The sequence below is a fragment of the Sarcophilus harrisii genome, chromosome X (genome assembly GCF_902635505.1).
Source record: "Sarcophilus harrisii chromosome X, mSarHar1.11, whole genome shotgun sequence".
In the NCBI taxonomy this organism is placed as follows: domain Eukaryota; kingdom Metazoa; phylum Chordata; class Mammalia; order Dasyuromorphia; family Dasyuridae; genus Sarcophilus; species Sarcophilus harrisii.
In genome coordinates, this window is record NC_045432.1 from 53,279,521 (window position 1) to 53,295,879 (window position 16,359).

Consider the following 16,359-nt stretch of genomic DNA (forward strand, 5'->3'; position numbering starts at 1 on the left):
ATCTTAAGTGGCTAGGTCTAGAGCTAAAAAGGATCTGAGAGGTCATTTAGTTCAACATTTCTCTTTTTTACAGAAAAGGAAACTGAGGCCCATGTATTTTGGATGGCTAGAGAGGTCTCAGAGACCATTTAGTCTAAACTATTTTTTTTTACAAAGGAGGAAATTGAGGTCTAGGGATCTTAAGTGGCTAGGTCTAGAGAGCTAAAAAGAATCTGAGAGGCCATTTAGTCCAAAATTTTTTTTACAAAAAAGGAAACTGAGGCTTATGGATCTTAATTGGCTAGGTCTAGAGCTCAAAGAGATCTCAGAAGTCATCTAGTCCAATTTCCTTTTTTTTTTTTTTTTACAGAGGAGGAAACTGAGGCCCAAGGATTTTAGATGGCTAGGTCTAGAGCTCAAAGGTACCTCAGATCATTTAGTCCAAAATTCTTTTTTTACAAAAAGGAAAAGTGAGGCCCAAGATTTTAGGTGACCAGATCTAGAGCTCAAAGGGACCTTAGAGACCATATAGTCCAACCAAAGGAAACTGAGGTCTAGTGATTTTAAATGGTTAGTCCTAGAGCTCAAAGGGTTTCCGAGGCCATCTAGTCCAACTTTCTTTTTATTTTTTTTACAGAAAGGGAAACTAAGGCCCAAGATTTTTAGGTAGATCTAGAGTTCAAAGGGACCTTAGATACTATTTATTCCAACCTTTCTTTCTTTCTTTCTTTCTTTCTTTCTTTCTTTCTTTCTTTCTTTCTTTCTTTTTTTTTTTTTTTACAGAAAAGATCAAAGAAATCTCAGAGAGCATTTAGTCTAAACTTTTCTTTTCTTTTTTTTTACAAAGGAACTGAGGTCTAGGGATTTTAAGTAGGTCTAAAGCTAAAAAGAATTTGAGAGGTCATTTAGTTCAAACTTTTTTTTTGCATAAAAGGAAACTGAGGCTCATGCATCTTAAATAGCTAGATCTAGAGTTCAAAGAGCTCTCAGAGGCCATCTAGTCCAACCTCCTTTTTTTTTAAACACAGTAGGAAACTGAGGTCCAAGGATTTTAGATGGCTAAGTCTAGAGCTAAAGGGACCTCAGAGACCATCTAGTCCAACCTTTTTTTACAGAAAAGGAAACTCAGGCCCATGGATCTTAAGTGACTAGGTCTAAAGCTCATAGAGATCTCAGAAAGCATTTATTCTAGAGCTGAAAGAGATGTCAGAGACCATTTACTCTAAGCCTTTTTTAACAGAGGAGGAAACTGAGGTCTAGGGAGCTTAAGTGGTTAGGTATAGAGCTAAAAAGGATCTGAGAGGCCAGTTAGTTCAACATTTTTTTTAAGAAAAAGAAACTGAGGCCCATCGATCTTAAGTGGCTAGGTCTAGAGTTCAGAGATCTTAGGGGCCATCCAGTACCAACCTCCTCTTTCTTTTTTTAACAGAAGAGGAAACTGATACCCATGGATTTTTAGATGGCTAAGTTTAGAGCTCAAAGAGATCTCAGAGACCATTTAGTCTAAACTTTTTTTTTTTTTTTTTACAAAGGAGGAAACTGAGGTCTAGGGATCTTAAGTGGCTAGGTCTAGAGCTAAAAAGAATTTGAGAGGTCATTTAGTCCAAACTTTGTTTTCTTTGCAGAAAAGGAAACTGAGGCTCATGTATCTTAAATAGATATATCTAGAGCTCAAACTGCTCTCAGACGCCATCTAGTTCAACCTTTTTTTTTTTTTCACAGAGGAGAAAACTGAAATCTCAGGATCTTGAGTGATTAGGTGTAGAGTGCAATGGGACCTCAGAGTTTATCTAGTCCAACCTCTTTTTTTTTTTACAGAAAAGGAAACTGAGGCCCATGAATCTTAAGTGGGTAGGTCTAGAGCTCAGAGAGATCTCAGAGACTTTTTAGTCTAAACTTTTTTTTACAGAGGAGTAAACTGAGGCACAAGGATTTTAGATGGCTAGGTCTAGAGCTAAAAGGAACCTCAAAGACCATCTAGTCCAACCTTCTTTTTTCATTTTTTTTTTTTACAAAAAAGGGAACTGAGGGCCATGGATCTTAAGTGACTAGGTTAGAGCTCAAAGATATCTCAGTAGACCATTAGTCTAAACTTTTTTATGGAGGAGGAAACTGAGGTCTAGGGATGTTAAGTGGCTAGGTCTAGAGTTAAAAAGGGATTTCAGAGGCTATCTGGTTCAATCTTCTTTTTTTTTTTTTACAGAGGAGAAAACTGAGGCCCAAGGATTTTAGATGGCTAAGTTTAGAGCTCAAAGGGACCTCAGAGATGATCTAGTCCAACATTCTTTTTTTTACAGAAAGGGAAACTCAGGCCCAAGATTTTAGTTGACTAGATCTAAAGCTCAAAAGTACCTTAGAGACCATTTAGTCCAACCTTTCTTTTCTTTATAGAAAAGGAAACTGAGGTACATGGATCTTAAATGGGTAGGTCTAGAGTTCAAAGAGATCTCAGAGGCCATCTACTCCAAGCTCTTTTTTGTTTTACAGAAGAGGAAACTGGGACCCAAGGATTTTATATGGCTAGGTTTAGAACTCAAAGAGATCTCAGAGACCATTTTGTCTAAACTTTTTGTCTTTACAGAAAAGGAAACCGAGGCCCAAGGATTTTAGGTGACTAGATCTAGAGCTCAAAGGGACCTTAGAGACTATTTAGTCCAACCTTTCTTTTTTTTTTTTTTTACGAAATAAAAGATCAAAGAAATCTCAGAGAGTCTAAACTTTTTATTTTATTTTTTTACAAAGGAGAAAACTGAGGTCTAGGGATCTTGAGTGACTAGGTCTAGAGTTAAAAAGAATTTGAGAGGCCATTTAGTCCAAACTTTGTTTTCTTTGCAGAAAAGGAAACTGAGGCTCAAGCTTCTTAAATAGCTAGATCTAGAGCTCAAAGAGCTCTCAGAGGCCATTTAGTCTAAACTTTTTTATGGAGCAGGAAACTGAGGTCTAGGCATGTTAAGTGGCTAGGTCTAGAGCTAAAGGGATTTCAGAGGCCATCTTGTCTAATCTTCTGGTTTTGTTTTTGTTTTTGTTTTACATAGGAGGAAACTGAGGTCTCAGGATCTTGAGTGATTAGTTCTAGAACTCAAAAGGTTCTCAGAGTTCATCTAGTCCAACTTCCCTTTTTTACAGAAAAAGAAACTGAGGCCCATGGATCTTAAGTGGCTAGATCTAGAGCTCAAAGTGATCTCAGAGATCATTTAGTCTAAACTTTTTTTATGGAGGAGAAAACTGAGGTCTAGGGATTTTACGTGGCTAGGTCTAGAGCTAAAAAGGATCTGAGAGGTCATTTAGTCCAATCTTTCTTTTTTTTACAAAAAAGGAAACTGAGGCCCATGGATCTTAAGTGGCTAGTCTAGTGCTCAAAGAGACTTCAGAGACCATTTTGTCTGAATATTTTTTTTACAAAGGAGGAAACTGAGGTCTCCTGATCTTGAGTGATTAAGTCTAGAGCTCAAAGAGACCTCAGAGACCATTTAGTCAAAACTTTTTTTTTTTTTTACAGTGTAGGAACCTAAGGTTCAAGGATTTCAGATGGCTAGGTCTGGAGTTTAAAGAGACCTCAGAGGCCATGTAATCCAACTTTCTTTCTTTTGTTTTTTCTTACAGAAAAGGAAACTGAGACCCAAGGATTTTAAATGATTGGGTCTAGAGCTCAAAGAGATCTCAATGACCATTTATTCTAAACTCTTTTATACAGAAACAGAAACTGAGGCTCATAGAGCTTAAGTGGTTAGATTTAGAGCTCAAAGGTACCTCAGAGGCTATCTAGTCAAAATTCCTTTTCTTTTACAGAGAAGGAAACTGAGGCCCAAGGATTTTAGATAGCTAAGTCTAGAGCTCAAAGAGATCTCAGAGACCATTTAGGCTAAACTTTTTTTATGGCAGAAGAAACTAGGGATGTTAAGTAGCTAAGTCTAGAGCTAAAAAGGGATTCCAGAGGCCATCTCATCCAACTTCCTTTTTTTTTTTTTTTTTTTACAAAGGAGGAAACTGAGTCACAAGAATTTCAGATGGCTAGGTCTAGAGCTCAAAGGGATCTCAGCGAGCATTTAGTCCAACCTCCCTTTTTTTTTACAGAGGAGGAAACTGAGGCACAAGAATTTTAGATGGTAGGTCTAGAGCTCAAAAAGATCTCAGAGACCATTTAGTACAATCTCCTATTTTTTAAGGAGGAAACCGAGGCCCATGGATTTTAAGTGACTAGGTCTAGAGCTCAAAAGTATCTCAGGGACCAAAACTTTTTTATGGAGAAGGAAACTGAGGTCTAGGGATGTTAAGTGGCTAGATCTAGAGCTAAAAAGCGATTTCAGAGGCCATCTCATCCAACCTCTTTTTTTTCTTTTTTTTTTTTTACAGAGGAGGAAACTGGGGCCCAAGAATTTTAGATGGCTAGCTAAGTCTAGAGCTCAAAGGGATCTCAGAGACTGTTTAGTACAACCTTTTATTTTTTTTTTACAAAGGAGGAAACTGAGGCCCAAGGATTTTAGATGGCTAGCTTTAGAGCTCAAAGAGACTTCAGAGACCATTTAGTCTAAACTTTTTTTTTTCTTTCTTTCTTTTTTTTTTTTTTACAGAGGAGGAAACTGAGATCTCTGGATATGGAGTGATCAGATCTAGAATTTAAAGAGACCTCAGAAGCTATCTAATCCAAACTTCTTTTATTTTACAGAGCAGGAAACTGAGGCCCAAGATTTTAGATGGCTAAGTCTAGAGCTCAAAGGGACCTCAGAGACCATTTAGTCCAACCTTCTTTTTTTTTACAGAAAAGGAAACTGAGGTCCATGGATCTTCAGTGACTAGGTCTAGAGCTCAAAGAGATCTCAGAAACCATTTAGCCTAAATTTTTTTTTTGTGGAGGAGGAAACTGAGGTCTATGGATGTTAAGTGGCTAGTTCTAGAGCTAAAAAGGGCTATCTAGTCCAATCTCTTTTTTTCTTTACAGAGGAGGAAACTGAGGCTCAAGGATTTTAGGGGACTAAATCTCGAGCTCAAAGGGACCTTAGAGACCATTTAGTCCAATTTTTTTTACAGAGGAAGAAACAGAGGCCCATGAATCTTAAGTGACTAGGTCTAGAGCTCAAAGAGATCTCAGAGACCATTTAACCTAAACTTTTTTTTTATGGAAGAGGAACCTGAGGACTAGGGATGTTAAGTGGTAGGTCTAGAGCTAACAAGGGATTTCAGAGGCTATCTCATCTGACCTCTTTTTTTTTTTTTTTTTTTTTACAGAGGAGGAAAGTGAGGCCCAACGATTTTAGATGGATGGATCTAGAGCTCAGAGGGATCTCAGAGACCATTTAATCTAAACTTTTTTTATACAGAAAAGGAAACTAAGACTTATTGATCTTAAGTGGTTAGATTTAGAGCTCAAAATGACCTCAGAGGTCTAGTCCAAACTCCTTTTTTTTTCAAACAAAAGAAAAAACTGAGACCTAAGGATTTTAGATGATTAGGTGTAGAGCTCAAAAGGACCTCAGAGACCATCTAGTCCAAACTTTTTTTTTTACAGAAGAAACTGAGGCCCAAGGATTTTAGATGGCTAAGTCTAAAGCTGAAAGGGAATTCAGAGGCCATCCAATCCAACTTTTTTTTTACAGAAAAGGAAACTGAGTCCCATGGATCTTAAGTGACTAGGTTAGAGCTCAAAGAGATCTCAGACACCATTTAGTCTAAACTATTTTTATGGAGGAAATTGAGGTCTATGGATGTTCAGTGGCTAGGTCTAGAGCGAAAAAGGATTTCAGAGACCATCTAGTCTAATCTCCTTTTTTTTTTTTTTTTACACATGAAGAAAATGAGGTCCAAGGATTTTAGATGGCTAGTTCTAGAGCTCAAAGGGATCTCAGAGACCATTTAGTCTAACCTTCTTTTTTTTTTTACAGAGGAGGAAACTGAGGTCCAGTTATTTTAGATGGCTAGATCTAGAATTCAAAGGAACCTCAGAGACCAGCTTGTCTAACCTCTTTTTTTTTTTTTTTTTTTTTTTTTTTTTTTTTTTTTTTTTTTTTTTTTAACAGAAAAGGCAACTAAGTTTGAAGGATCTTTAGAGGCTATATCTGGAGCTCAAAGGGATTTCAGAGGCTATCTAGTCCAACCTTCCCTTTTTCTTTTTTACAGAAAAGGAAACTGAGGCCCAAAGATTTTAGGTGACTAGATCTAGAGCTCAAAGGGACCTTAGATAACATTTAGTCCAACTTTTTTTTTTACAGAGTAAGAAATTGGGACTTATGGATCTTAAGTGATTCGGTCTAGAGCTCAAAAGGACCTCAAAGGCCATCTAATCCAATATTTTTAACAGAGGAGGAAACTGAGGCCCAAGTTTAGATGGCTAGGTCTAGAGTTCAAAGGGATCTCAGAGGCCATCTAGTCCAACCTCCTTTTTTTACAGAAGAGGAAACTGAGGCCCAAGGATTTTAGATGTCTAGGTCTAGAACTCAAAGGTATCTCAGAGGTCATCTAGTTCACACTTTTTTTTACAGAGAAAAAAACTAAGACCCATGGACCTTAAGTAACTATGTCTAGAGCTCAAAGAGATCTGAGAGATTATTTGGTCTAAACTTCTTCAACAGAGGAGAAAACTGAGGTCTAGGGATCTTAAGGGGTTAATTCTAGAGCTAAAAAGTATCTAAGAGGCCTTTTAGTCCAAGCTTTCTTTTCTTTACAGAAAAGGAAACTGAGTCACATGGATCTTAAGTGGCTAGTCTAGAGCTCAAAGAGACCTCAGAAACCATTTAGTCTAAACTTTTCTTTTACAGAGGAGGGAACTGAGGCCCAAGGATTTTAGATGGCTAGATCTAGAGCTCAAAGGGATTTCAGAGGACATTTAGTCCAAACTTTGTTTTTTTTTTCAGAAGAGAAAACTGAGGGCCAAGGATTTTAAGTGCTTGGGTCTAGAGCTCAAAGGAACCTCAGAGATCATTTATTCTAAGGGTTTTTTTTTTACAGAGAAAGAAACTGAGACCCATGGTTCTTACAAAACTATGTCTAGAGCTCAAAGAGATCTCAGAGACCATTTGGTCTAAACTTTTTTAACAGAGGAGAAAACTGAGGTCTAGGAATCTTAAGTAGCTAAGTCTAGAGCTAAAAAGAATCTGAGAGGCCATTTAGTTCAAACTTTCTTTCCTTTACAGAAAAGGAAACTGAGGCTCATGGAACTTAAGTGGTTAAATCTAGAGCTCAAAGGGACCTCAGAGGCCACGTATTCCAAACTCCTTTTTTTAACAGAAGAAGAAACTGAAGCCCAAGGATTTTAAATGGTTAGGTCTAGAACTCAAAGGGATTTTAGAGACCAGCTAGTCCAACCTCTTTTTTTTTTTTTTTTTTTTTTTTTTAAACAAAAGAGGAAACTGAGATTGAGGGATCTTAAGAGGCTATGTCTAGAAGTCAAAGGGATTTCAGAAGCCATCTAGTTCAAACTTCTTCTTTTTTTTTTTTTACAGAAAAGGAAACTGAGGCCCAAGGATTTTAGGTGACTAAACCTTGAGCTCAAAGGGACCTTAGAGACCATTTAGTCCAAATTTTTTTTATAGAGGAAGAAACTGAGGCCCATGAATCTTAAGTGACTAGCTCACAGAGATCTCAGAGACTATTTAGTCTAAACTTTTTTTTATGGAGGAGGAAACTGAGGTCTAGGGATTTTAAATGGCTAGGTCTAGACCTAAAAAGGGATTTCAGAGGCCATCTAGTCCAATCTCCCTTTTTTTTTTTAACAGAGGAGGAAATTGAGGCCCATGGATTTTAGATGGCTAGGTCTAGAGCTCAAAGAGATCTCAGAGACCATTTAATCTAAACTTTTTTTATGAAGGAGGAAACTGAGGTCTAGGGATTTTTAGTGGCTAGGTCTAGAGCTAAAAAGGGATGTCAGGGATCATTTAGTCTAAACCTCCTTTTTTTTTTTACAGAGGAAACTGAGCCCCAAGAATTTTAGATGGCTAAGTCTAGAGCTCAAAGGGACCTCAGAGACCATTTAGTTGAATATTTTTTTTAACAGAAAAGGAAACTGAGGCACATGGATCTTAAGTGACTAGGTTTAGAGCTCAAAGAGATCTCAGAGACCATTTGCTTTAAACTTTCTTTATGGAGGGGGAAACTGAGGGCTAGGGATGTTAAGTGGCTAGGTCTAGAGTTAAAAAAAAGGGATTTCAGAGGCCATTTAATCCAATCTTCTTTTTTTTCATAGAGAAGGAAACTGAGGCCCAAGTATTTTAGATGGCTAGGTCTAGAACTCAAAGGGATCTCAGAGACCAGCTATTCTAAACTTTTTTTTTTAACAGAAGAGGAAACTGAGGTCAAGGGATCTTAAGAGGCTACGTTTAGAGCTCAAAGGAATTTCAGAGGCCATCTAGTCCAAACTTTTTTTTTTTTTTTTAACGGAGGATAAAACTGAAGTCCAGGGATCTTAAGTGATCTAAAGCTAAAAAAAATTCTCAGAGTCCACCTTCAACCTTTTTTTTTTTTATCGGAAGAGAAAACTGAGGCCCATGGATTTTTTAGGTGGCTTAGCCTAAAGGCACACTTAGAATTCTAGATCTATATCTGGAAGGGATCTCAGAGGCCATATTTTCCAACATTCTGCCTTTAAAGAAGAGGCCATATAGTCCCACCCCATCCTTTCAGTTTAGGATAGAGAGATTCAGAATTTTTTTATTCATGCATCTTTTCTGCCCTTCCTAAGTGGAGCTCTCTCTCTTTCCTACCAACCAAGATTATCTTCTTTTCTTGCTCTTCTTCCCTCTTGCTCCCATCCCTTTCAGTTCTTTTCATTTGCCCATTACCTTTATTCTCAATTTCTGTCCTCATCTTACTTCCTTGATTCCTTTTATTCACCACTCTCACCATTTGCCTTCAAAGACTCTTTTCAGTGCCTTTTGGTTAAGTCTATTACTTCTTTTTGTGTTCTTAAGTCTTCTCTTCCCTTTGTCCTAAACCATCCATCTGTGACTTATGGTATGAAGTCTACTGGATTGAGAAGCAAAGGATTGGGCTTCAAATCTTGGCTCTGTAACTCATTACTTACCTGTGTGACCTAAATCAAGTTACTTTATCTCTGCTTGCCTTTTTCCTCAATGGCAAGCTGTGGTTCATAATCAGCTACCTCTCAAGCTGCTGGTGAATAGATATAAAGGACTTTGCAAACCATTAAGTGTTATGGGCAGGCAGGAGTTATTACTTGAAACAATATCTCTGAGCAGGTGAACAGATATTAGAAATGACTGTGGAATTGTGTCACTCTCTATGTCTTGTTTTTCTTTTTCTTACCTTGCTATGCGTTGTCCAGGAGGCCTTCAATTCCAGCTGAGGTGATCCCTACTAGTATCTGTTTACCTGTCCTGTTCTTCCCCTCCCATCCTCCCTGCCCCCACCGTTACACCAAGTGAAAAGTACTCAGGGACTAGTTTTTATTTTGTGACTAGGATAAGTCTTTGCACATAGTAGGTGCTTTATAAGTGTTTGATATGCTTTGCATACCTGCCCCCCAAGTGAAGAGATTGAGCTAGGAACATTAATTAAGGCCTTGCAGAGTTGGAGCTGAGCTGTGTAGGCTCTTGCTCCCTTAAGGATGTTGCCTATATATCCAGGCTTTGTAAGCTTTCTATAGAGACAAACTCCTCTTTTCAAATACAGAAAATATATTTTCATGTTCCCATCTGAAGGGGAATCGCTGAAGTGAAAATCGTATTCTCCAAATGTAAAGAAGCATTTGCTAAGAAAGGGAAGTGACTAATTGTACTTAGCTCTTTACTTCCCCACAAACTTCCAAGTGGGACTTGAACCCAATCCTGGGAAGAAATGTCTAAATAAGACAGCCCCAATTGCCCCTGGACTCTTGGGATGAGGGATTTCCTCAATTCCTGATTGCCTAGAAGAGGATGTGGATCAAAGGACTTTGGAAAACTTGTTCCCACCTCCCTCCGTCAGCATGTATTCAATTATTTGTGTACATGTAACATACAGAGCTTTGCACATAGTAACCACAAAATAAGTTCTTTTTTCATTCATTCATATGTCCCTCCGCCCCCCACCAGGAGATGCAAAGTACCAGATTTTTGTCCCTGGATCCTCAGTGCCTAGTATCATGCCTTGTGTACAGAAGGCATTTTGTCAGGGTAGGTGGATTGCTAGATTGCATTAGGGTAGCTTCAGGCTTCCTCTCTGCCATAACAGAAGGGTAGAGAAGGAAGAAGGGGGGAAAAGAGCATGCTGAGGTTGGTGTCGGACATCTGTGGCCTACGTTATGTGTTATATGTGGTAGGGAAGTCAGAACTGAAGCTGGAGCCAGGCAGACAGCCCAAGTTTGAGCCCATGGGGTTTCCAGAAGCTCTAAGTGCCATCCCCCAAGCAGCTACTTTTGCAGAGACCTGGGGCCCTGGCCATATTCATTGTGTCCACACCCATTCCTCTGTAGGGGAGGGGGCAGGTCTGGCTGGGAGAGGGGCTGGGGGAAAAGCCACCCAGGCACAAGGAAGGGATGGGAGAGGGAAAGGAAAGGGGCTGGGGCGTATGATGAGGCTCATAATCACACACTATGGAAAACGCTTTGCAAATCTTAGAGCGGTATTTAAATGCAAGCGCTTAAGATTATGCTTGTTATGGGAGGCAGAACTGGAAAGGAGACCAGGAAGGCAAGGGGAGGAGGACAACTGGGCAGAGATAATAAGCGGGGGGGGTGGGGGGGGGCGGGGGGGGGGGGGAGAGTCTTCGTGAAGAGAGTGGGATGGGAGGCAAATAAAAAAAAAAAACAACCAATCTGAAGTAAAGGAAAATGAAGAGTCCACAGGCTGGGAAATCGGCAGGAGCCAACAGTGGACTGGCTTCTATCTCCTCTCGGCTTCCTTGCCCACAAAGCACCCCGGGCTTCAGCAGAAAGGAGTGCGGTGTGACTTACCTCCAAAATCAGGTCGGAGACGGACATCGTAGCCCTTCAGCAGGCGGTCCACGATCTCTTTGACCTGAGTCATGTTCGCAGAAGTTTCGCTGAAAAAAGAAGTTAATGTTAGGGGCAAAAACCCGAGGGAGGGTTCTCCTATCTAAAGGGGTGCTGCACGCCTCCCCCTCACACCTGCCTATCCAGAGTGAGGGCCCCTCCCACCTGCCCCGCCCTCCCGCTCACTCTTCCTCCCCCTTCCCCTCCCATCTAGTGGCGCCAAACAGCAGCAGCTTCCTCCTTGCCCCCTCTCTCCTCCACTTCTTACGTCATCCCCTCTTCTCCCCTCCCCATTCCCGCTTAGCCCAACCCAACCTTTTGAGGGGGGGGGGGGGATGTCTTTTGCGACACTCCGCACTAGGGAACCAGAAAGGAGCCTGGGTGATCTCCCGAAGTTCCGCTCTAGTCTAGGGTTTCAGTGTCATCTGCCCAAGCACCGTCTTCGTGTGCTTTCTCCCTCCGCCCTCCCCCCCACCCCCATCCCAATTTTTATTAAGCTCCGGAGAAACACAACCCGCTTTATATATGTGAGAGCATATGTACACGTTTGCGTGTGTGTGGTTAACTCATCGAGCAGTTTCCGTGGTGGGTGCCCCCCTGGGCGCACCTTGCTTCTCCCGCTCCGTAGTCACTTCTCTTCTCTCCAGGTAGACATTGGGACACCGTTCACGTGGCTAGTTCTGATCATTTCCTCCCACCTGTTTTTGCTTTTCTCTATATACCCCATCTCAACTTCCCCCTTCCCCTCCCCTCTTTCTCCTGCTCTGCTCATATAGATTTATTTCCTTTTATGTTTTGTTTTCCTCAGAGTTCTTGAGAGAACTGTTTTCACTAATGTCTCTAGCATCTTGTGGCCACCCCCTTCCCTCATCAACTTTGGCTGTGATAATTGCCTGGATAATAATTAGCAGAGCCATCCCAGCTAGTCCATTTTGTAGTCCGGAGACTGGGATGGAGTGTGTGTGCGCGCGCGCACTTGTCTTTGCGCTAGTGTGCGCGCTTATGTGTGAACTTCCCACTGCCTTGGATTTCTGAGTCCTTAAGATCTTTTGAGGGCCGAGAATGGGCTACGGGGCAGCTAATTAAACACAGGGAAACGAAACAGGAACTGGAGTACTGGAGATAGTGGAGAGAAAAGCAAAGCCCCTCACCCCCAATCCCAGGAGTGATTATTGCATCCTCTTTTGCCTTACAAAAAAATACCGGTGCTCTTTTCCCAGGAACCTTGGTCCTCACACCCTAGATCCTATTTTTCACTTCCCCTCAAAGCTGGAAAACAGTCTTCCAACCCCTGAGCCACGTCTTTCAAAATCAATTTCTTTTCCCAGGCTGGGTCCCCTAAGCTGCAATGATATATTCCTTTCGCCAGCCTTGACATCAGAATAGGGTTGAGGATTTTGATGGCAGATCCATATATCCTGGTTGCCATTGTGCACATGTATATTATTGTATGAATCTGTGACAACTGTGTGTTGATAAATGTCTAATGACAAGTCCACAGCTGAGAGGATCCTGTCTTGGTGAATGTATTTATCCAACCACACCACATCCCACTATCTCAGGATCTTTGGGCATACTGCTTTCTTTTTGGGAGGGAATAGAAGCATTTATGTTTGAAAATTAAAGCCAGTGTGGTAGAAAGTAGCAACTGGCGATCTTGACACTCACTGTTTGCATGTCTGGATGTGTGTGTGTGTGTGTGTGTGTGTGTGTGAGTATGTGTGTGAGATGTCTGTGTATGAGAGATTGACACTGACTCTGCATGTGTGGATCTAGGTGTGAGTGTGTGTGTGTGTATGAGAGACTGCAGACTATATGTTTGGATTTAGAGGTATATGTGATGTATGTGAGAGATGGACATTGTATGTCTGGATCTAGGGGGAGTGTGTGTGTGTGTGTGTGTGTGTGTGTGTGTGTGTAAGAAAGAGACAGAGAGAGAGAGAGAGAGAGAGAGAGAGAGAGAGAGATTGACACTAAGTCTGGATGTGTGTGTGTGTGTGTGTGTGTGTATGTGTCTGGGCATTCATGTAGTTAGGGTTAGGGTTAGGGTTTCTTGCAGAATAATGCTCAAAGCTCAGGATATATCTTCTTTTATGTTAGTGACAATTGAATCTTCCCTGGGCATCTTAGCCTCATTTGTTGGTCAGGAAAATTATTTTGATTTTACTTTCCTGGATATGCATTCTAAGTGTGTGAGGCTGCAGACAGAGGCTCTGCCTGTTCCCGTCTCTGTGCCGTGTTATTTATTTTATTTTATTTTATTTTCATTACCTTTAGGCATATACTTACGGCTGGATTTGATCAATTATTCAACGTTGTCATGCAGAAAAATGAACTTTGAAGTACTCCCACAGTCGACATTAATTGTTCATAAATGAATAAGGGGACCCCGGGGGCTATTTCCAAGATTCCTCACTTCAATAGTGTATATCTGTCTGATCAGCCCATATTTATTGGTCCTGGGATGTACATATATGCATATATATGCATGTATCACCTTAGCAGTTGGATAGTCCTCCTGCCTATGTTGGCAGAATTCGGAATCTCCTTTCTAAAGCCTTACTATGGCTAGCTCCCTTTGCACCTTCAGAACCCGCAGCCTTGCACAAGGAAAGCCTTCATTCGGGAAGCTGTGCTCATGATTTTGGTGCGGTGGTGGAGGTGGGGGGGGGGCAGTCCACAAGAAGCGCGGATGCGCCCAGAGCCCCGCCCCTCGAGAAACGCCAAGACCATTCGTCAGAGCCCAGGTTGTCAAGGTGCCAAGGAGTCGATGCCGTGAAAGGGCTGACTACTCCCCCCTCACTCACCCCCCCCCCCATCACACCAGGATCTGTGCTGCGGCTTAACCCCGCATAGGGAAACGGTTCTAGCTTGTGTTTATTAAGCGGCAATTTGCCGAGAATCCGCCTCTACGCTCAGCCACACACGTGCAATCTGCCCCTGTCTGGTAGCCACCACCTGTTCATTCGTGCTGGGGCTAAAGACCCTTTTCAGGCACAGCTTGGGCTCTTGGACAGTACTAATTATCCGCGATCGATTTCGGGAGACGAGGGGTGTCTTTAGACACGCACCTGTGTATGCAGCTATATAGTCTAGCGTATGCGCACGGGCAAATGTGGGTGGGTCAAAGGCTCGCCCGAGTGGCGCGCTGTGTGCGTTTGCGCATATTTTCGGGCACTGCAGTAACAGGTTCAAATGGTTGAATTTGCACTCCCCCCTCCCCTGTCCCTCCTCCTCCTCCCCCTCCCTTGGGCTAGTGGGCACACCCCAGTCCTCCCTCCCTTTCTGCGTCTTTGGGCGCCACCCGTGTGTGTGTGTGTGTGTGTGTGTGTGTGTGTGTGTGTTGGGGGGGGGTGGTCTCTGCGCTTTTGCGCAGGGGCTGCAGAGATGCTGCAAACGCTCAGGGAGGGGCTTTTTGGGGGTAACGAGCGTGTTTATGGGTATAACGCTAATCCTCGGGACCCCGTTTTTTCTGGAACTGGATGTCATGGCTATTCTGCTCTCTGGCCCCTTTTCCTCTCTCCCCCGCCCTCCTAGGAGCCAACACAGGGTTTGGGGGCTAGCTGGCTGGCGGGACCTTATTTCCCCGGTCCGCGCTCCCTGCCCTCCCCTCCCCACCCCAGGGTCCCACTCCCGGCCCGTGGGCCACCTTACCTTTGCGCGCGGCCGGCGAGACAAAGCAGCGCCAGCGCAGCCAGGATTCCGATCCACCTGTGCGCCAACATCGTGCCGCCCGAACCGTACAGACACGAGGACCTGCGACGCGGCGGTGGTGGCGGCGGCAGCGGCGGCGGCGGCGGCGGCGGCGGCGGCGAGGAGAGCGCTTCGGGGCTGTCTCGAGCGGGAGATCCCTAGCTTGCCACTGAGTGGGCGAGGAGAGGGGGAAGGGACGTAGGGTTAGGCGGGGAGAATCCTCCCCCAGAGCGGGGAGGACCCGAAAGGGGACGGAGCCCTCGCTCTCACTAGCTCTGTCTGTCTGTCTGGGAAGGAGCGCTAGGTTTAGCGGCGCTTTGGGTTGGAGGCGAAGGGAGAAATACCCGGGGAGAAGAGGAGGAGGAGGAGAAGGAGGAGGAGGAGGAAAAGGAAGAGGAGGAGGAGGAGGAGGAAAAGCAGAAGAGCAGCCTCTCCCGAGGGGCTCAGCACGGGCTCGGGGAAAGGGTTTCGGATGTACCGAGGGACAGGGAAAAGGGTTGGAAGCCCTGCCCTGTCCCCCTGCCTTCCGTTACCCCTGCCTCCCAGTCTGCTTCCTAGCCTTCTGGTCTCTGCTCCCGCTCGCCTGCCTGCGCCCTCCGCTCTAAGAGCTCTCTGCCTCTTGCCTGCAATTTTGCTACCCGGGCTCTGCAGATGCAGTGTGGCTGGGGCTGCCCACCTTCTGAGACGACGATGCACAGAGCGAGGGGAGGGGACTAAAAAGCGGGGAGGGTGAGAGGGAGGCGGGTGGAGATGGAAGGGGGAGCAGGAGGAGGAGCAGGGTGAGTTAGCTGGCGACACAGTTTGCTTCCAGATTTTCAGCCCCCCCCTTCCCCTCCTCTTTGTCTCGCCTCTCCCCCCTCCCTTTGGGGTCTGGCTTTGAGCGTCGGGGTGCTAGGATGGCGCCTCTGCTGTTACTGCGGCCCTTGCAGCTGCGCCAGGATGGGTGGGGGGGAGGGTGCTCGGAAAAGGGGGAGCTCACACCCCAGACTAGAGACCCCCCCCATCCCCTTCTCCCTCCCTCCCAGACGAGGGGCAAAACCATGGCTGCAGAAAGAATGGCTACAAAATACAAAATTGCTTTTCTCTTGTTGCTGCGGATTCTGGGGAGTTTTTCTGCTCGTTGCAAAGTGTGGGGGGTGTAGACGAAGATCATGGAGAGAGGAGTTTGCAGATTACCAAAAAATATATATATATATATATCTGGGCAATTGGGATCCTCACGTCATAACTGACACCATTAAGCACTGCTAGAGCTCAGAAGGGGTTTGGGCAGTAGGGGAGGTTTGATTGGGAAATTTTGGAGAATTTGGTGTTCTTGGGGAGCCATTTGGGAAGCCAGGGAAAGAAGTTGGAGCCCCAGCCCCGACAGCCAGCCTAGTGCACTCCCAGCTTCTCGATGCCCTTTTCAGAGCTCTCAGCCCCAGTCTGCCTCTAGAAGGTTCTGAGAGACCCCGCCTCACTCCCCAAAGGCTCTCCTGGCACGAGGGAAGGCAGTGTGCAGCAGTCTGCCTCCTGCCAGAACTGGTAACTGAGCTGCTGGCCGAGGGCATGACTGGTAGGGGCCTTCAGTTCTTTGAGTGATGGCAGCCACAAGTGTAAAGTTATAACCAGCTAAGTGCTAGGAAGTTGGGCCAGCCACTGGGAGGGCAGTTTGACCAGCAGAGACCAGATGGAAACCTCTTAGCAGAAGGCAACCTGCTGTCCATCCAAGGACCCCTCCAAACTTCAGGCAAAGACTAAAGCCAGGGTTCAGCCCCAGCCTCTGG

At 44.0% G+C, this 16,359-nt stretch overlaps 1 protein-coding gene across 2 annotated transcripts in view; it reads right to left on the reverse strand.

The window, feature by feature from the left end:
• GABRQ (gamma-aminobutyric acid type A receptor subunit theta) overlaps positions 1 to 15,301 on the reverse strand; it is a 79,319-nt gene extending 64,018 nt beyond the window's left edge. For both annotated transcript variants that reach the window (XM_031945224.1, XM_031945223.1), the window contains exons 1-3: positions 15,127 to 15,301; positions 14,555 to 14,762; positions 10,862 to 10,950 (exon numbers count right to left, since the gene is read on the reverse strand). In XM_031945224.1, the coding sequence (XP_031801084.1) occupies positions 10,862 to 10,950; positions 14,555 to 14,625 (160 nt within the window). In that variant the 5' untranslated portion in view covers positions 14,626 to 14,762; positions 15,127 to 15,301. The remainder of the gene's footprint in view (positions 1 to 10,861; positions 10,951 to 14,554; positions 14,763 to 15,126) is intronic.
• Positions 15,302 to 16,359: the final 1,058 nt, after the last annotated feature.